Source organism: Tripterygium wilfordii, chromosome 20 (assembly GCF_013401445.1).
Source record: "Tripterygium wilfordii isolate XIE 37 chromosome 20, ASM1340144v1, whole genome shotgun sequence".
In the NCBI taxonomy this organism is placed as follows: domain Eukaryota; kingdom Viridiplantae; phylum Streptophyta; class Magnoliopsida; order Celastrales; family Celastraceae; genus Tripterygium; species Tripterygium wilfordii.
Window position 1 is genome coordinate 1033615 of NC_052251.1, and position 20681 is coordinate 1054295.

The window sequence follows — 20681 nt, forward strand, 5'->3', positions numbered from 1 at the left end:
TTTATTTTTAATGAATTTGTTATTTCTAAAAGAAGAAAATGTAAAATTTTATGTACTTATTTGTTTTTTAATGAAAATTTTAAAATTATTTACTGTATTAAAATGGATTAATTCAATTAGACTACAGTCCACACAGCTGCCATCCAAGGATAGCCTGCACTGAAAACACCATGCCCATCGCGACCGTCAATCCTTCTCCGCTTCTTTCTCCAAGCCCTAAACATCCCTATTTCTGGTCGGTAACGCGCACGAAACTCTTCGATGGGGCCCAAACTATCACTTCCCTCCCTCGAGCTCCGCTATTCAAATGCAGAAGCGACTCGGGAGCGAGAGAAACAAATGGTGATAGCTTGAAGGATGCACTGTCTGGTATGGTCGACCAGCAGGTGGGGGAAATTTTAAATAGAGAAGAGAACAGGGATTTGCTCGAGGGATTGGAGAAGGCGTCGCGGAGGGTAGAGATTGCCAAGAGAGAGCTTGCGGAGATTGAAAAACGGGAACTTGAGGAAAAGTTGTTGAGGAATTACATCAACCAGCTTGAAATCAAAGCTTCTGAGGTCTGTTGATTTATGGGTTTTGATGTTTCACTCCTTCATTTGGAGTATAAAAAGTTTAATGGGTTTTATGTTTCATTTGGAGTATTATTTTTTTAATTCTCCATGAAGTGTGTATGAGTTGCATACTGTACTAAAGATTGTAAAATATTGTGAAGTCTGATTGAATTTTGTTTCTTATCAAGCTGCGAAGTTTAATGTTATGGGTAACTCTGTATGTTCATCGTTAGAATAGTCTTCTTGACAGTAAAAAGATTTCCCCTTTTCGGCTAGTCAGTGTGGATTTTCCATAACTAATATTGCTTTGAAAATTTGCTGCTTGAATGCTCGTGTTTTGTATATTAGATTAGCCTTTTTACTTCTTTTATGTTCATTTTGATGTGCTGTGTGTCTGTTGGGAAGTATAATGAACAGTGGTAAAGAGAATAAGTCGGTAGGATGAGAAGTAGCATTTGGTCCCTGATTTTGGGTTTTCGAAACAGTGGTTGGCCAAATGAGAAGCTGATGATGAACCAGTAATTCACTTGTGGTGGAATTGCTTCTTGTTTTCTTTGTTGAATTGCATGTTAGTTTTATTTATTGGAAACTATGTTTAGAAACAGACAGTCTTGTATTCTGTTGTTGACTGAGATTCAAATCAATGGTATTTTCGGAAAAGATATATCGTGCTCCATTTTTTTCATGCCCAGATACTTGGATTGGTCTTGTTATGAGCCCTATGGATTTGTAGAGAATCAGAAAATTATTTTACCACAATTATACCCTTGCTTCTTTGACAGGCTGTGATATGCTCACTTATTTAGAAATTGTAGTTGATATTAATGTGTGAATTGATACAATTCAAAGGTTGCAGAATGTCAGCGTGAGATCTCAGTAGCAAGATCCATGATCGATGAAGCCGAACGTTCTATCTTGCAAGCCACCAAGGAAGTTGGAAATGGAAGTGATGGGCTTAACAGGGATGAAGAGAGATGGGAATCTGTAAAAGCAGCTTCCATATCTGCAGTAGTTGGAACTATTGCAGGGCTCCCCATTTGCTTTACCCAGGTTACCAGCAGTTCTCAGCTGATACTCCCCTTAGCAATCACCTTTGCTAGCTGTGCATTATTCGGCGTTACATTTCGATATACAGTAAGGAGAGACTTGGACAATATTCAGCTCAAGACAGGGACAGCCGCAGCTTTTAGCATCGTTAAAGGTTTGATAACATTTCTGAACGAATTTGTCAAGCATGTGTTGCAGTGCATGAAACCTAAACTGTTTTGAACTGAAAGGAAAACCAATTTTGCAATGCAGGTCTTGGTACACTGGGTAGAGGGCCTCCATTGGAACTAAACACTGAGAGCTTCTTATCACACTTTTATGATGGCGCACTGCGTATATCTGAGAATCTTTTGATTTTTGTTTTCGCTGCTGTCGCTATCGATTTCTGCTTCAAGATGATGCTCTTAAGTCCCTTTCCCATGAGATCTGCTTCAAAAGAGTAACACAAGGTGAAGAGTCTCAAGGTGTCATATGTATCGGTTCCAATTCATTCCGGGGATACAAGTATGTGTACTGAGATGCTACATATTGCTTATTTCATTAGTCTACCTTTACTATATGTTTATGTTTTACTCTTACGAGTATGAGTACTGACTACTGAGATGCTAAGGATAGACAACTTGATGGGCCTAGACAAGGAAAGAAAAGCCCGTAAGTTCAAGCAGGCTCAAATTGAATATGCTGTCATTTTTTTAAAAATTTTGTTTTAAAGAGAAGAAATCATACATCATAGCCAATTATTTAGAGGAAACCTTCATGGCCAATTTTGCATAAACAGGGCACTCTGTAAGAAACTTGCTCATGACAATAATATGCAGTATAAATCTATAATATAATCATGTGGAGACTGAAAATTTTAAGAATACTAAGCATGTGAGGGGAGACAATTCTCTGATGGCCCCCTTCTCTCTCCACATGATGAGATGATTATACAACTGGCCCATGTGATTTTGGTAGCAAAATTATTGTATTCTACCAACATTAGCTCTCTCAAGGACGTCATATTTGCTTGTCCTTTGGACATACAATATGTTAAGTCACAGACAACCTGTTTGTTTATGTTCTCACCAGTATCTCTTCAGTCTCTTGAGCCTGAAGAGCTTTAAGGAAAAAAAAAAAGAAAAAAAAAAACCTCAAGTTTCTGGGTTCAGAAGAAATGGCCAAATGCCAATCTAAGAACTCCAAGTTACTACAAGTTCTTGTGTGCTTTCTGGCTCCTACTACTGTAGATGCAACCCCAAGTTTTCTGCTATCAGTACAAGGTAGGAGATTTAGATTCATGGGGAATACCAACCCTCAATAGACTCACAAATCTACACAAAGTGGCCTAAGTTTCACACTTTCAGGCTTGGAGATTCCCTCTGTAAGTATTTTTTTTCTTTCACTCATGTGATTCTTGATTGCCATTGTTCATTCAAGAATTCTCATATGGGTTTTTTTTTGTATGGTGTTTGTATGCAGAGTGTTTGTATGCAGTGTTCTTGTACCCACCAAGTCAAGATTCAGTGATTCAAGTGACAGAACAATCCTTCAAAACCTGCAGCCTTAAAGATCCAATCTTGTACATGGACAACGGAAACTCATTGTTTAACATTACTTCACCAGTGGAAAGGCAGGGCACTGTGAGAAGAAGCAGAAGCTGCATATATCTGTGCCTGGGAATGGCTCTGCATTTTTCACCTTCTTATGGTCCTTCTCCGTTGCCGGACACAGCAGCAGGACCCTCTTGCCCAACAGTTTTTGGTTCAATCCCACAACCTCCTTCTTCTTCTTCCTCTTCACCATATGACAGATTCTCAGTGTTCGAACCCACAACCTCCTCCTTCTTCTTCCCTCTTCACCATATGACAGATTCTCAGTGTTCATGACAGCTATTATTGGATCTGCAATTTGTGCAGTGAGTAAAGGCATCATGTGATGGACCCCCAACTTGAAATTATTTTTGGATAATATCAGAAAAGGACGATGTACTTTGGAAAAAAAATTTCCTTCAAAAAGGCCCATCTACTATATTTCGGACCAAACAAGCTCATTTTCTCTGTATATTGGTTTACGTAAGCCCTTACATCAAACTTTCGTTAAATCGATGTTGATGTGCGAAGAATATATGACATGACTTCTATTTTAATAAAATGGGAATAGTATGTGATTACTTGGTGCATGGGATAAGATCTGAGAAAATAATGTAAGTTTAAAGAAAGTGTCAAAGAACACCTTGTATTATATTTCAAGCAAAACAAATCCGTCTATTTTGAGTATTGGTTTGCTTAAGTTCTTAACTCAAATCATCATTAAATCTTGGGTCCTTATTAAAAATAGTAGTTGTAAATTAAAGGGGCTTGTCTAGTCAAAAAAAAAGATGACGGGTTTGTTTGAAATTTTCTTCAAAGTACATGGCTTTTTCAGTTTTCCTGATTTGACCCCTTTTTAATTAATTTTACTGACATCTATAGAAACGCAACTTGTCGTCTTGCCATTAGAATCCACCAAATTCCTTCGATACAACTGGAACAGCCCTCTTAGAAGTCAGAACCCTAAAACTCTCTCTCTCTCTCTCCCCCTCTGTGAACCAGTTATACTCTTGTTGCTTTGGCTATTTGGGCAGGTTAGTCCCTTATGATCATAATTTCCCTTATGTTTCTGAAGCTAATATTTGCATTCATTGGTCTGCTAGTATAATTTGGGGTTTTTTCCAATTCACAATTCTCGAGCAAAAAAGTTTGAATTTTCTTTCTGGGTTTTGCATTTCTAAGTGGTTTTCGTGTGTGCTTTGATGGGTTTTAGTCCATTCATTGAACTGATCATGTACCCAGTACCCCTTTTCAATAGAGTGCTGTTGTCTTATAAATTCGATAACATTATTGGTCAATCTGATCATTTTCTTATATTCTCAAGTTTGTATCCTCTAATTTTTACTATTTCATGTTCTTCTGAATATAGATTTCCTGCCAAAACAACATTTAAGAGGCATATAAAAGGAATTTGGATTGGAGCACTAAGCACTTGGAAGCTTGTTCTGTATCATAAATGGCAGAGGTGGTTGGGCCGAGATTGTATAGTTGTTGTAGTTGTAGAAATCATGTGGCTTTTCATGATGATGTCATTTCAAAGGCTTTTCAGGTCAGCTAACAAAGAGATTCAAACACTGATATAGTTGTGCTCCTTTGTTCAACTTTGTGTTAGTAATTTATATTACATGTCAAAAGTTTGATTTGGGGGAAGTAACACTTATGTTGAAAGTACCCCTACTTGCTTTTAAAAGAGGGTACATAACTGAAGTCTTGGTATGTAAGAGTTCGTCCCTCTGCACTTGTAAGCCTTTGTCCACTTGGCTTTGTCTTCCTAGGTCCAACACCAGACCATACTAGTTTGAGGCCGAAAAGTGTTTTTTACTAGTTAGAAAGTTTGACTTATTATATTATGTATTTCAATTCTTTCCCTTGGCGATGTGGGATTTAGAGTACTAAGCCTCTCGCCATTTGGTAGATCGCACAACACCACTAAGGTTGACACTGTAGAGGCTTGTTATGGTCCCGCCCACTCGAGCGGGGTACTAGATGTTAAGCAAAGGGGACGAAAAGGGAAAATGATGTTAGGGAAGTGTGGGAACTATTGAATTCCTGACAGAATTAAGGAATTTCTAGAAAATTCAAGTAACATTAGCCACTGTATATATTCAATATTGGGTAATATGTTAATGAACTTGGTGTGCAAAAGAAGGAATATCCAATTACAGTAGACCTTTTTCCTCCCAAAAGGTTAACAAGTGAAGTGATATTGCATGCAAAAGAAGAAATGCTTGATCAAGGTAGTTCTAATTTTATTAGCTTATATTAGGTGAATAACTGAAGTGATTTAGTTTGCAAAAGAATAAATTTTCTTATACTGTCTTTTTTTATCATGTTGTGGATTTGCTGGATTTCTGTTCCTTGTAGAGTTTGACGTAAGCAAGGATAAGTGTTTCTATTTTGAGTGCAGGGAAGACATGGTCGAGCATTTCTTTTCTCACATGCGATGAACATTGTGGAGGGGCCAAAGGAGGACAGACGATTAACGACTGGTCTCCACACGGTTGCTGATATCTACTGCTGCGATTGCAGAGAGGTGCTTGGGTGGAAATATGAAAGAGCATATGAGGAAACCCAGAAGTACAAGGAAGGAAAGTTCATTCTCGAGAAGTCAAAAATTGTCAAGGAAAACTGGTAGCAATCAAGCATGTCTCTTATCGTTTGTCCTAAGTTGCTGTAAGTGTAGAGATGATAATACACATGTCCATTGTGTCTAGGCAGTCTTTCATGATTTGAAAATCTGCTCTTGTTGTTCATTAATGTGTGTACGTTATTTATTGTGTGGATATTGAATTGGAGTTTATCGATTGTGTCAATAAATTGTGAATAATTCTTCGTCATGCTCATATGATTGATATGGATTTTGGTGTTATAGAGTAGCTCTTTACAGGCTGTGATCATGAATTGGGACTGCTTGACCATCATATGAATTCTCCTCAGTCTTTTTGTTTACTTTGTCTATCACAGCATATTATCTTTTAATTAGAGTGGAGTTTTGCCAAATGATGTTCACAATTAATAGTATTTTCTGTATTTGTGGCTTAGTCTGTGAGGTCTTTATGTACTCTAGTAGCTTTTTTATGAACTTTATGTCAATGTCCTTTGATGAAACTTCGAGGTCGGAAGTTCGAACCAACCAGTTGAGATATTTCTTTGTTGAATCCTAGTTCCGTGGGTTCGTCCCACTTCTGGGTCCTTTACCCACATGAGCTTCAATCCATTCTTGTCGTCAGCTCTCGAGATTTACGCCCACTCAACTGTCTGAGTGGTATGTTGGGCTGTTGTTTATCTTATCATTGACAAGCTCTTGCATGTAAGCATGCGATAGAATATCTGAATATCATGTTCTTGCATAATTGATTGCTAGTGTGATGTGCTCTGATTCTTCACTAGTTTCCTTGTTATTTTGACTAAATGCCAATTAGTCAGAAGTAGCTTAGTTACACATGCCAAATTCGTTTGTTAGCATTTTGTTTATTCAACTTCTGCTGCTTCTTTCATAGATAGGCTGCTTGTTTCTCAATGCTGCATTGTATCCAATAAAGATGCGTTGTAGTTAAGAAAGAACAAAACAAGAAAGAGTGACAAACGACACCATGCAAACTCTTTTGCACATCAAATATGAGTCTAAACCTGAGTGTCACCCAACAATCTCTTTTGAACTTCATATATGAGTCTAAACTCGAGTTGTCACCCAACAAACTCTTTTGGATATCAGATATGAGTCTAAAGTCCTCGAGTTGTCTCCCATAAGCACACCTTCAGATATTAGTCTAAACTCGAGTCATCATCTATACACACACCTGACATAACAAAACCGCATATGGTAGAACTGTCTCTTTATGTTGCTGGGATGCAGTCTTGGTGGCTCGCCTGCTGAGAAGCTACTTCAACAAACTATTGATAAGGAGCTCCATTTTTATTTGTCTAAAAGGACTGATGGTGATGACAACTGATACCATTCCCTCATGTTGAATTCAAACACAAGGTTCAAAGATTTTAAAAATGGGAAAGGAACCAAGTATTTGAAGTTGAAAAATATTCAGTTTACATTTGATAGTTGAATGAAAGCCAATATGAATTCAATTTTCCCACGAATAAACTTCCTGCAATGCAAATGTACAAGAAAGAAATCTAACAATTGGAGCAAAGGAAACTTCTTTCACCGACAATGAAAATCTAGCATGTCATATAACAGAGATTTTCTTCTTTGTCAGCCACCTCTTTTTGGCATTTTCGACTGCAGCCTCCCTCATTTTCAAGAGTTCTTGGAAACAATGGTCATATTGTGAATCAATTGCATCAAGCTCCAGCTTTAGCTCGTCGTGTTGATCCTTGTCTGCTAGGGATAGAGAGCAGATACTGGACAAACTTACAGTTTTATATGGATCAGAGCTTGAATCAATCAATGAGATATCAGAATTCTTGGTGGACTCACAAAGACTATGATTAGAAAATCCCAAACGCTTGTTAGTACTCCCATCAGAGACAACTGGGACACTGAACACAGCAGATATATCTGAACTGTCCAATTCAGGAGTTTCATGGTCATTCACACTACCAGAACATGAAGAAGCGTTTTCCTTGTTCAACGAGACCCCATTCTTTTGCACCACAGAAGAATGCACGAACAATCCATCTGCTTCACTTAAAGTACTTTCAAGTGACGCATTCCAATTGCATGTGAACTTCACTATCATGTTATCAATCAACTCAGCAATGACAGACACATCTTCATTTGACAAATCAACTTGTTCAATCATTTCTTGTGCTATTGAAATTGCCGTATCAGAATCAATAAAGAAAGGGAAATGGACGTTCTTTGCCCAACCTGCCACATAGAGCATTTTAGATCACTCGAAGTAGAACTAGAAGCTGCAGAACAAAGAACGTCAACACATAAAGTCAACGTATTTCACCAAAATGGATTTACTCACCACATGAATCTGCAATGCGTAAATGAAAAGAAACCAAGTTATCAGAATTTTTCTCCCCTCTCAACCTGAATTCCTTACTTTCAGTGAAGCTCTGGAATTCTAGAGTTGAAAATTGAGAGGTTTCAGATAACCCTTTTGCACAAGAACCAACAGAAGACTTCTTGTGACAAGCATCAATATCCATAGGAAGAGGTTCTGGTTGTGGTAGGATAACTGATTTGGTCATGAGATTCGGTAACTGAGTAGATTCACAATGGAGCTCCTTTGAATTTGCAGTCCAGAGGAATGGATCTTTCAGGAGCTCCACAGCTGGCAATCTCATAGGCGCTGGAACTAGGCACTTCTCTATGAATTCCTTGACTTCGGGATCACTCACTTTAGAGAGCGAGGCAGGCTTGATACCCTGTAGTGAAAATGCTTTGCGATCACAATTACATCATATACAATTGGGATTAAGTGCTAGGGTTGTGTCATATTTCAGGAGGTACTTACAGATGTGACCTTCTTGTATATTTGTGCTGGATTCCTGCATTCACTATATGGATACTCACACGTTACCATCTCCAATATGCACATGCCAAAAGAATAGATGTCAACAAGTTCGTTGTACTCTTCATCATAGAGCTCTGGAGCCATAAATTCAGGAGTACCTGCTCAAAGGACAGTGATCAGATGGTTTGATCAAAGCCACAGAATTTTAAGATAAACTGAAGCTATTACCAAAAACTTCCTAAATATTGAATCTGTTACCAATAACACTTCGAGCTGTAGGTTGCTGCATGACTGTCGCCAATCCAAGATCCCCAATTTTCACTTCTCCATTATTACCATTAACAAATATGTTGTCGCATTTCAAGTCCCGATGAATGATAGGAGAATTGTGACTATGCAAATAGTGTAAACCTCGAAGGATCTGCCTTGCCCAGTTCTTGATGGCCTTGATGTCAACATGCTTATGCTTCTTACGGTATCTAACTCGCATATCCACAAACAATAAATAAACAAACACAAAAACTAAGTAAAAATTAAAAGGAAACTCAAGCTGTAATGAAACTCACTGCCTCAAACTCCCAGAAGTGAATAACTCGGTTATCATGTTAATAGTCTTGTTCTCGTCATCCACCCAAGAGAAAAAGAACTTGATGATATTTTCATGCTTTAATAACTTCAACAGATGAACCTCAGAATATAATCTTTCTAGCTGTTCTGGTGACTGCAATACCTCTTCAATATTCACTTGGTTCCATGCAACTTCAATTCCATCAACTTCATCAAATGCCTTATATCTACACATAACAACGGAGTATAAAAAACATAAAAGTTGCATAGTTAACGAAGCTGATCCTATTTCAGACACTGAGGAAATAATTACTAGAATGACAAACAATAAAAATTAAAGAAGATAGGTAGGATAGCCATACACAGTCTTGAACGCTCCTTTCCCCAAGATTTCATCATACTGACGAAATGAAAACAAAGAAAAGAAAATTATATCACTAAATCTGATAAACAAATAATTCATGATTTCATTCCCACAAAGCCCCAAACTCCATCAAAGCAAACAATATAAGGTTTCAAAACAAACATTTATTACAGGCACGTCTGATTCTTCCCCATTTTTCATAATATTGGGGGAATGCAAACAGAAAGAGTTCATGCCGCTCAAAATGCATCTCGAGAAGTCTTAAACAAGACACAAAAATGTTTAACAACTAACATTTACTCTCAAATGAAAGTAAGAATATATCCAATCAACATTCTGTTTCTTCATTAAACATCTAACACAGGAGTTATTGTTCAATGAGATAGATTATTCATTAAGATTTAAAGAACAAACAGACATCACTTAGTTAAAGGGCGTAACAAATTATTTTTTCCCTTTGCTATAGAGAAACATTACAATGTCCCTCATGAGAAATTTACAATCTAGAGCCAAAACCAAAACAAATCTGTTAGAAACAAATATTTTAGTAGCCAAACCAATTTCAATTCTAACCTAAGAATTCTAAATACTCGTCAAGCGATTTACAGCAAGTTGCAAAAAGACTATTGAAAACAGCTCATGTTTGCCCGCGCTAGGAGAAAAAACATAATGAAAAAAATCGTTTACAAATACAGGCATCATACATAAACACCATTTTATTCATCATAGACAGTGCTTGTATTCGGATTTTCGTTACATTCCTCAAACTTCATGGCAACCAAACAGATTTTAAGGGTCCAATTCTTAATTTTAATAGCAAAAAAAAAAGAAAAAGACAAGATACGTACCCGTACGTAACGGCCAGATGGATCCCTCTCTGCCACCTCCCCGTCGTTCACCTCCAACTTACCGACCACCAATTTTGAACAAAAATCCATTATATCCACCAAAAAAGGGAAAAAAATTTCTCTAGAAAGCGAGGGAGAGAGAGAGAAGCGTCAAAGGGAGGGAGAAGAGCGTCGATCAAAGGAGCTCAACCTTGAGCTCCATTGAATCCGAAGTAAGCTGTTGTTCAGAGAACGCCTCGCAAGCAGCACAGTAAGAATCGAATGCCGATCGAAATCGGAACCGACATCCAAACACAAAACACATATCCGATCCCGACGCCGTTCCGTCGGCGGAGCTCTTGCCGTTATTTGAAATTCGCATATTTCTTACACGAGTCCCAAGTTCACCACCACCGTCCATATCCCTATCCGCATCTCTTTTCCGGTAATGGCAAGGGGCGGTGATTAAACTCGAAATCCAGAGGCAGATTGGAAAGACGATCTCGAAACGGTGATCAATTGGGAAGATTGAAGAACAGCTAAAGATGATTTGCAATTGTCTAGAAAAGCGTGGGATCCTTTATACTGCTGCAACGGCCGAATCGAGCTAAAGGGCGCGTGTAGTGACGCTTTTTTCCATTTACTCTTTTTTTAATGTATAGTATTGGATGTGTAATGAATCATATATGTTTGTCTTTTAATTAATATTTATTTTAATATTACATAGATTTAATAGATTTAAAGATTTTTGAAAGTCATATTTTGATGTTTCTAACATTGTCTAAATATTAATAACAATTTGTGGTTGGAGCAGTTTAGAATTCTAATTTGAGTACGTCTTTTTGTATGAAAAAGTTAAAGAGCTGTAATAGAATTGAAAAACTCTTATCATATTTTTTTTACTTACATTTTATAGGAAAATAAAAATAAACGAGTACATATAATGAAAAATATGTGGAGACATGATTATTTTATTTACAATTAGCTATAATTCCCCAAAACCATCCTCAAATCCTTTTTTTTTCTTTTAAATGACATTAAGATTTAGGCATTCAAATTTAGAGTTTAGGATTAATTTGAGGTGATTCTAACTTCTAACATCCAATCTGACGCGATTTAATATTATCTACGCACTAGGTCATAACCCAAGACTTAACCAACCCATGTAATTTAAGAATATTACATGTTACCCGTGAGTTTATATTTGGGATGGAATCCGATGGGATCTGCTCTCGTGGTTCACTCATTAAAAAAAAAAAAGAAGTTAACAATTTAGATTTAGTATTATTTTGTTTTCAAAATCAATATAACATGATTTTGGGGATATTTGAGGGATAATTATACCTGCAATATTTGTGGCCCCCTCGATAGACATTGTAATTGACAGGGATTCTTGTTATGTCTGAACATTTAGGAGAGAATTACGCCACAACATTGGGGATAGATAGCAACTAACAAAGTAACATAGTTGACAAATGTTGCTTCACTTAAGGGGTTGGTGGGGGGTTAAGACTCTTTTGCTCATATTAATTATTATAACCAAAATTATAATCTCAAGAACTTAATTGTGATAAAGGTCCATAGAGCAACATGCAAAAAACTTGACAAAGAATCCATAAACTAACTACTGTTTCCCACCTTTGGATGGAAACTGTTAGATTAGTAGGTACTACGGTTAGAACAGAAAACAAACTGATAACCACATTGCAACTACTTATCTATTCATATATAGTCAGAAGAAGAAGACTACCTTACCTCATCCTCTCAATCTCGTAAACCTGTCTAGCTGTCTCTCTCATATCTGCATATCCATCATCAATGGCTTCTCACATTATAGGTCTGTTTTACCACTGCAAAACTCGTAAACCAGCTGGATAAACACAAATGTTCATATAAAACAATCGTGCAGTTCATAAAATAAAACGACTAACCTGAAAGGCTGAGATAGGTGTCGGCGTCTTCCTGCAGCTATAAACAAATCATAACTAAAAAACACAAATGCAAAATTTACAAGCGCAAAGCTCCGTTGTCCGTAGAACAAAGCAATCTGGAATTACTTACTAATCAATCTATTCTTAGTTTCTTACAACTAATAATAAGCTGACATAAACATTTTTCAAATTAATGTATGCGAAATCAGTATTCAAATTATTCATTATTTCAATGACCAAGTCGACTTGGCAACTTCTGATTGTATGAGTAGAGGCTGAATCTGCATTAAAGAGAGAGCGGATATCCAGATATAGATTAAGAGATCCGTTTTGTCCCATCGGACCATTGCCAATTAACATGGAACAAAAACACATGAAACATGCTATTCTTGAACATGTTGCTTTAAACTTATTCACTAGTTTATCTCCACAAAAAGGCTGGCCTGAGGATGCAATCCTGCTTCTTTCAGAGACAAAGTAAGTTTCTCACGACCATATACAACCCGAGGAAAGTTGGATACAAGGCTGTAATTCTCGGCATCTAGGCAACCCAAGGAATCAACATAGTCGTAGAGAGTTTGGATTGTTGTACTGCTATGGAACCTCCTCTCTTTGCGTTCTCCAGTTGGGAAGCGTACCAAAACCTGAAAACAGAAATTCATATTCATATGCCAGATTCACATATCCAAAAACAACCAAGTACAGGAACTGGTAGGCCAGACAGATAGGCATACAATTATGGTAGGAATTGAAATTTCGGAAGCTAATGCTTAAGCATCTTCCTAACCAACCCAACTGCCCCGCCCCACCCCACCACTCACAGACACACAGAAAGAATGGAAAAAAAAGAAGAAGAAAAAGGAGCTATCGATTAGAGTTTCCAGAGAAATAAAATGTGCATCATAAAAAAAAAATCAATTTGAACTTGGTGAAATTACTTGTGTAACATTAGGTCCTTTTTCAGGTTCAGCACCAAGTGAAAGGGCTTTATCCTCCCGCATTTTAACTAGTGCAGCCTCTCTTTCTGCAGCCTCATGTTCTGCTCTTTCACGAGCCTCCTCTTCCTCCATACGCTTTCTCTCAGCCTCAGCAGCTTCCCTTTCCAGCCGTTCCTGCTCTTCTCTCCTTTGGCGTTCCCTAGCCTGTAAGGCGGGAAGAAAACATCAATGTGAAAAGGCCTTAAAGCTCCACTTCGAACATAGGCCTCAGTGTATAACAATAAAGATGATGTATGCACAAGAGAAACAAAAGCATACAAAGGCTTAAAAAGAACCCAATTAAAGTAAACCTGATCAGCTTCAAGTGCTGCCCTGTAAGCAGCATCTTGCTCCTCCCTCAGACGTATGTTGTTTCTTCTTTCTTCCGTATCAAGCCTAGCAGCAACTAGAACAGGGGCACTTTCTTCAAGGACCTTCTGTAGCATGGTAAGCATGTCTTCAGGAGATTTTGGTCCTTCACCCTGCAGATCAACAGAAAAATGAAATGAAAAACTACAAAAAAAAATAAAAAATAGCAGCTAGTCGATGCAGAAATCTTTAGCTAGCGCACGGGTAACAGGCAGCAAATTTTGTAAGTGTGAATGCCAGTCTGACACCATGATTCACAATTCATTTGTTTCATCGCTGAGAATGGGAATAATCTCTCCTGTAAAAATACTGGAAAAGTTGAATGCCCGCACCAAGCTATATAAGTTCTGATCAAAATTATACCGAAGATAACCTATTTGTACACAGGTTGGGCTTGTCAAGCCCCTGGATCTAATGAAAAAACGTACTACCATCGTTAGCCATCACCCCCCCTCCCCCAAGATGGCCGGCATGCCGTCTCCCATAATTTTCTGCTTAGCAGCGTAGCTGTGGCTGCTAATTTACCCATAAGAGCAAGTATAACACAATTGAAGCCCTTATACAAGAAAATGTGGACAGTTTCGAACATAAAGGACAAGAGAAACAACTACATTCAATACATGCCCATAAGGTCTGACAGAATTAAATTAGGGATGCAAAATTTCAAATCATTGACCAGCACCAGACATATTTACTCATATGATATCCTAGTAGTTTAATCAGCAAACACCAAAAGAGTCATAGAAAAGGATGCAAAATGAAAAGTGCAAGAAGTTCCTCTAATTCAAAGAAGGTTGGAAATTTCCATGAAACCAGAAAATCCCAACACATACACATTAGCTCCTTAAAGCTAAGCCACCAAACTCAGCACCCCAAGGCCAAAGAGCTTCCAATCACCTACCTTTTTCCTTTTTCTTTTTTTTCCAAATGATAAAATTTTATTAAGGTGGCAAGATGGTGCAAAAAAAACCACAGAGAGGCTAAACTAAAGACTTCAAGGAAATTGTTACGAGAGTCAGAACACCAACATTTCAACCAACTAAAGCAATTTCCTACAAAGAAATCAAATGATTTCTCCCCAGTGAATTCCCAACTTTCACCGGTGCGCACCCTTAAAACTAGGATTTCCAAGAGTCAGATGCCCCCCAAGAGCCCCTAAACATCATAACTTATCTGAGAACATAAGAAGAATATGAAAATTCTGAGCAACAAAGAAGTTCCAATGCTTCCTCTCATCACATTACTTCTCCATACGCATTACCACAAGTCCTCTTTAGTTTTGATTCTGTTCTCCATTCATTGATCCTCTCAATCTTTATAAAGAATTCCAGAGGCAACACCTCTTTCGCAGCATAGGCTGATGGCAGGAATATAAAACTTTTTTTCTTTTGATTAGTATACAACCATCCTCTCTTTCCATATAACTCTTTCTCCAAACTGCAAAATATCAACAGAGACTACACCAATCTCAATTCTGATAGGAGATGTACAGTATATTCTATCTCCCGGTTGTTACTAATAATACATTTCAAAAATTTTGAAAAAACCTACAAATTAAAGTCACCTCACTTCTGAGTCAAAAAGAAAAACATTAGCGTAATTTTCACTGCTGAACAACTTGATGAAATCAAATTGAAAATAAATAAAAAACCTCATCCTCCCTAATTTCCATATTCAGTTATGCCTCTGTTTGCAGTAATAGATTAAATATCTCCCCACAACTCAAAGCTCAAACCCAGTATCTTTGGAAACAATCCTGTGTAGAAGTTCCAAGCTAGAGTTTCAACCCTCCCTCGTGTTAAATAGACATTCAATTGGGGATGATATTATACAGTATTTCATGATTACTACAATCCATCTCCGCATACAAAGAAAAATCCTTCAATAATTGACAAATGATTCAGCTAATAATCAACCCTTAACTAAACTGCATTCCAATATTACAGAAGCAAAATCTAAACCATTCAGCATAGATTTTCGGTACCTGCTGAAGCAAAGCAATCCTCTGGTTTGTGGACGGCATAACCACGGCATAAAAGGGGAATCGAGAAGCCTTCAAGCTATTACTCATCTTGAACCCCTCGCTGGCGCGTATGTTACCTCCCCAAGCCACAAAATTCTCGTTCACAAATGCCGACAACATCTCCGAGCACAGCGTCCTCTCGCAGAAGACCGGCGTGTCCGGATGATCTGGCGAATGCAAGTACACAAACAACAGTTTGAATGAGTTCCTAGACCGCTGAAGCGCGTCCATGAAACCCTCGCTAACAAAATTCGGTCTCCTACTACCATACTCCCTCTCGAAGTCGGCTACGAAATCCATGGCCTCTGTTGCCGCAGCAGAAACTGATACTAATCGAGCAGACGACTCACCATTTCGCGCTGAGTTAGAGCCCAGGCCGATCATTCCGAACGAGTACGACAGAACACCTCCTGCCGCCCACAAACCGAGCCCAATCGCCCCAGAAATCAACCCTAAACTTCCAGAAACAACGGAAATCGGTAAGGTAACCAGTTTCCATACCAAACCAGGTCCTGCAGCTGTCGGTTCCGGTCGTTCTACAACATCTCGGAATTCTGAATTCGATTGTACAGTAGTCGAAGCGTCTCCGCCACTAGTACCCGCGAGGGACGGGTACTCCGGCGAGTTCCCGGAGGAAAAGGATGAGATCGCAAGTTGCAAGTCCCAATCATGAGCCTGGAGAATCTCTGTGCACAAATCGGGATCCTCAAGCCCCGTAATCGCTTGAAAACACGCCAATTTATCAGCCACATCAACCATTTCACTAACTCTTACCTAATATATAGAATCAATAGTTCTTCCTCGCAGAGAAACTAGGGCTCCTGCTTCTTCGAATCGAGAGAGAGAATTTTCTACTTCTCCCTCCCCAATGATGGAGTGAAATGCTCACGTAGGAAGGGAGTCAGGGAGACGATCAGATAGAAATAGTATTTGTATTAGATGTCGGAAATAGCCATGAGTAGTTACAAAATAACGGGAGTGCCATTGTGGGCCGAGGGAATTTGGGTTAGAGTCTCGCGAGACCTACTTGGGCGGCCCTACGACTGAAGCCTGAACGTGGGCCGGGCTAAATATATCCAGCAAAATTGGGAGAAAGCTTAAAACCCTTGTGATCTTGTCCTTTGAGAATTACATTTGCATGTTTGATTGATTCAATGTTGTAAATTGTAATGAAAGTGAAATACTCAATTGATAAATACACAATTGGATATTTGTGAGTTTGAGGAGTATCCCCATTCATAAGTCCGAGATCCACATCTATGAATTGAAAGGTCCTAATAATCAACTCTGCAATTCAGTTGTTAGAAACTGCAGATAATACTCGATGGGGTTAAATACATTTGAGATCCCAGTTTTGCCATTCATGGAAACCCTGAATTAGAACTACATCTTCTAAAGCGGGCTCTCTGAATCTTCTTGTTTTTGCTTTGTTATTTGTTATTTTCAGGTCATCTCTACTCCTCTAGGTTTGTACTTAGTTATTTTCATGTCATCTCTTCCGATGCCCTGTTATTTTCTTGTTCTTTGTTGCAATACATTTGTGGTTTATCAAAAAAAAAATGAATCAATAGGTTTTCAAATCGTTCATTTGAAAAAATAGAAACCCTTCTTATCAGATTGTCATGATACTTCTTAAAATCGAAATTCTTGATCAATGGAGGAACAATAATATCACTATTTTTTGTTCAATATGATACCAAAGTGGATGACCATACTAGAAATAATTGCGGGAAATATTGTGTACATTCTTTCTTTGGATGTTTTGTATTGATTTAATTCAACCAAGAATTACATACACTATAAAACTGAGACCCTCTGAAGGGTCATTATGGTTTGTTCCTCTCTTTCCTTCTCTTGCACTAAATTCTCACTACTCTTAGGCTGATCTTGCTTTGATTTGTCCTGGTCTTTGAATCCAAATGCAGCCAAGTTTGATAGTTCTTTGACAGCATCAACAATGGCTTCGACCCGATTCGCGATTTCGATCAGCAAAGAAACACAGGTTAATACTGGAATCATATCCATGATAGGAGTTCCATTTTCAGGTAATAGTGACTTTAAATTCCCCTGAAGTTCTTGAACTGAACTGTTCATTTCTCCAAGCAGGACATCTATGGTTGATGATCTCTTCATGGTCTTCATGGTTTCTGCCAATTCTCTAATGACCCTTGAAGCATTAGAGCTCACTGTTAAGCAAGAATCACTCACATGCTCCATTATGGACTCTGGAACCTGTTTGATTACACATTCAATCCTCCATTAGAGCGCTCTATTGACCTCAAAAACAAAATCATGGGTTAATCAGGTATGACTTGGTTACCTTATGTTCTGAATTGATGCAGGCATTAAGGGCCTCTAGACAATAAGCGCAGCTTCGGATCGATGAACCGATTTTGAGGTATTGTTTCCATGGATGCTTGTAATTGAACTGACCATGAGCAGGCTCCCATAAAGCAAATTTGGCCTAAAACAATTCCAAATTCCCACTTCAATCAAATGCTTCTATATATTTAAGAGAGAAGAATTTTTAGGTCAGTTCTATCATGTATAGCTAGCATACCATAGCTTCTTCATTGGCCTTTGAACCCAGAACACACTTGAATCCTAGCAATTTTTCATTGGACTCTTTGTTTTTGTCATCAACTCCTCCATTACTTTGAAAGAACTCACTAGTGCAGCCTGCAGTCACAGAGAAATTAACAAATTCATTAACTTTTTGGTAACATGAAACCCACCCAGCTGTCCACCGGACAACTTGATGGTAAAGGTAAACCTCGCAACCCCATGAACCAGTTGGAGATAACGCAGGACTGGGTTGAACAAGGGTCTATTTCGTAAATTGTGATAATGGAAACACGCATGAAACTTGAACTCACGACTCTTGCTTAGGCTAAGAATTACTGCGGTTAAATTGACCATCCCATCTCGCAAATTGTACACAGAAGTTTGAATGTGTGGGATATAACAATAAGGACTTACCCTCCAATGAAATGGCAAGTTTTTCCATGTTACGATGGATTAGAACATGAAGCTCCCCGCCAGCCCAGATGGGGCAAATCAACATGCTCACAAGGATGCACAGAGAAGTTCCAACTATGATTGTTGATATCCTTTCCCGTGCCATACCGAGCAATTCATCGACTCGATAGCCTGATACTGAAACCAAGCTGAAAGTGAGGATGAAGATCATAGCTCCGTAGTCAAACCGGGCTTTCACGGATGGTATAAATCTTGAGAAAGTTGCAGCAGAAGCTGAAAACAAAAGGTGGGTATGAGTAAACAATATTGAGTTCGAGTTGTGTTTGATGTAATGCCACAATGACAAGTCCAAATGAAAGTTGTTTGATTAAGTACCTAGTAAGAAAACTGAGGATCCAACGATGAACGGCTCGAGTTTGGGTCCAGATTTGCTAGCCAGACAATGTACACCAAATCCAAGAAACCCAGCAAGACTTGTCCCACATATTCTGTTCAAACATTTGCAGACTGATGCTCCTGCAAAATTATCAAAAATTAAGTCCGAAACTTTTTTTTGGGTAATCGAGAATTTCACAGCCCAACATGTCCACAAGACAATTGGGTCAGCTCTAAACTCAGGTCGCTAACCCAATCTGCTCCATATTGGCGACAGGTAAGACTAGGTCAAAACCCGTGAGGGAAGCATGAGCCCGAAGCCCACATAGGAGAGTTAACTCCACAAAACCTCCCATGGGATTTTGACCCATGTAAAGAAACAACGTCGAAACTGATGGACGTAAGAGTTGAACTTGTGATCTCTCGCATTTGCAAAGAGTTACCACGGTCAACTTTACCAAAACTTTAAACCCTAAAATACCCATTTCAACAAAAGAAGTTCCATGAAACAAGAAAGATGAATACTAACCGACATTGTTTTCAAACACCACAACAACTGTCATAACAGCCCACATAGCATTCCCTCCAAAGCCATCATACAATGGCCTCATATAGTAAAACAGTGAGACAACAGTGAGAGCAATCCCAACTTTAAGGCAATGGATAAATTTTCTAGGATCATCAACCCCTAAATCCCATGCTTTCTTCAAGAACCTCCACACCTTCTTCACAAAAAAGGCTTCAATTACACCCTTCAGGCCTTGCCAGGCTCTTCTGACAAGCCCTGCCTTTGGGACCAAAGTCCTTGATGACCCATCTCCCACATTTATTCTCCATTCCAATTGATCACTACTTGATTGCTGCTTTTCTGCCATCTCTTTTAATTTACTTCTGTGGGCATGCAATGCTATATGTGACTATTGAAGTGTATAAGTTATAAGACATCTATATATATACATATACATATATATATATATATATATATAAAGGGACTGTTTGGTGTGTCTCTATGTGATTACTACTTTGTTAATACATACAAAATTTGGTAAATTTTAAAATTGAATTTGTAGTGGCATTGGTGATCCTAGAGGATCATTTTCTTTTGTTTTCTTTCTTAAAAGTTTTATGGGCTGGTTGGCATGATGACATAGATGGCCAATATCCCCTTTTTCTTGTGCACATCATGTAAACAGCAGTTCATTGCTTGCTAATTTTTTTTTTTTAAAGAAATTCTCACACTGAATATTATATATTAAAGTCATATTCAAGTTAGATTTCACATAATGTAGGATTCAACCTCCAAAAAGAATGTGAAAATGTCATTTTTCTTTTCAGCATATTTGGCTCGTGTAAACTATAGGTATTTACTTTGAAATTCTCAGCCCAAATACATTAAAGATATTGTTTGCTTTGGAGAACGAATCCGCACGGATTTGTTCTCCTAAACAGTAAACATTGGTTTTTAGATCCAGAAAACGCGTTTTCAAAGAGGAGTTAGGCTTTAGTTTATAAGCCACTCTTGGATTATGCTAATCCGATGTGAGATTTCAGTCTTGACACTTACATCGTTCTCTTACTCTAAGTTGGGAGACTCAAGTTCAACTCTTTACATTTGCCCCTTGTAACTTGAAGTATGAGGGAAGAGTTGGACAATTCAAATTCAGTTACTTACCT

The 20681-nt window shown here is 38.2% G+C and overlaps 5 protein-coding genes and 1 pseudogene across 6 annotated transcripts; 3 read left to right on the forward strand and 3 right to left on the reverse strand.

The window, feature by feature from the left end:
• The first annotated feature begins 126 nt into the window (after positions 1-126).
• On the forward strand, positions 127-2176 carry LOC119987242. The gene is made up of 3 exons (XM_038832100.1): positions 127-557; positions 1401-1752; positions 1851-2176. Exons 1-3 carry the CDS (start codon positions 171-173, stop codon positions 2039-2041), a joined length of 930 nt encoding a protein of 309 aa, XP_038688028.1. The 5' UTR covers positions 127-170; the 3' UTR covers positions 2042-2176.
• A 272-nt stretch (positions 2177-2448) lies between these two features.
• LOC119987243 lies at positions 2449-3750 on the forward strand (annotated as a pseudogene).
• A 290-nt stretch (positions 3751-4040) lies between these two features.
• LOC119987244 (protein yippee-like At4g27745) lies at positions 4041-6027 on the forward strand. Its single transcript, XM_038832101.1, has 3 exons — positions 4041-4203; positions 4539-4718; positions 5577-6027. The coding sequence occupies exons 2-3, from the start codon at positions 4626-4628 to the stop codon at positions 5802-5804; spliced, it is 321 nt and encodes a 106-aa protein (XP_038688029.1). The 5' UTR covers positions 4041-4203; positions 4539-4625; the 3' UTR covers positions 5805-6027.
• Positions 6028-7167: 1140 nt separating this feature from the next.
• LOC119987273 (probable serine/threonine-protein kinase WNK10) lies at positions 7168-10951 on the reverse strand. Of its 2 annotated transcripts, XM_038832144.1 has the most exons (7): positions 10375-10951; positions 9525-9562; positions 9162-9389; positions 8854-9074; positions 8596-8753; positions 8104-8506; positions 7354-7997 (listed from the first exon to the last, which is right to left on the reverse strand). In XM_038832144.1, the coding sequence occupies exons 1-7, from the start codon at positions 10462-10464 to the stop codon at positions 7354-7356; spliced, it is 1782 nt and encodes a 593-aa protein (XP_038688072.1). In that variant the 5' UTR covers positions 10465-10951. The 2 variants fall into 2 exon arrangements, with proteins under 2 accessions (XP_038688073.1, XP_038688072.1); XM_038832145.1 differs by lacking the exon at positions 9525-9562 and having other exon boundaries at positions 7168-7997; positions 10375-10511.
• A 1435-nt stretch (positions 10952-12386) lies between these two features.
• On the reverse strand, positions 12387-16540 carry LOC119987332 (plant UBX domain-containing protein 10-like). Its single transcript, XM_038832211.1, has 4 exons — positions 15615-16540; positions 13573-13743; positions 13223-13426; positions 12387-12928 (listed from the first exon to the last, which is right to left on the reverse strand). The coding sequence occupies exons 1-4, from the start codon at positions 16410-16412 to the stop codon at positions 12701-12703; spliced, it is 1401 nt and encodes a 466-aa protein (XP_038688139.1). The 5' UTR covers positions 16413-16540; the 3' UTR covers positions 12387-12700.
• A 910-nt stretch (positions 16541-17450) lies between these two features.
• LOC119987510 (aluminum-activated malate transporter 10-like) lies at positions 17451-19882 on the reverse strand. The gene is made up of 6 exons (XM_038832436.1): positions 19537-19882; positions 19008-19148; positions 18633-18905; positions 18214-18332; positions 17974-18117; positions 17451-17885 (listed from the first exon to the last, which is right to left on the reverse strand). Exons 1-6 carry the CDS (start codon positions 19880-19882, stop codon positions 17451-17453), a joined length of 1458 nt encoding a protein of 485 aa, XP_038688364.1.
• Between the last annotated feature and the right edge of the window lie 799 nt (positions 19883-20681).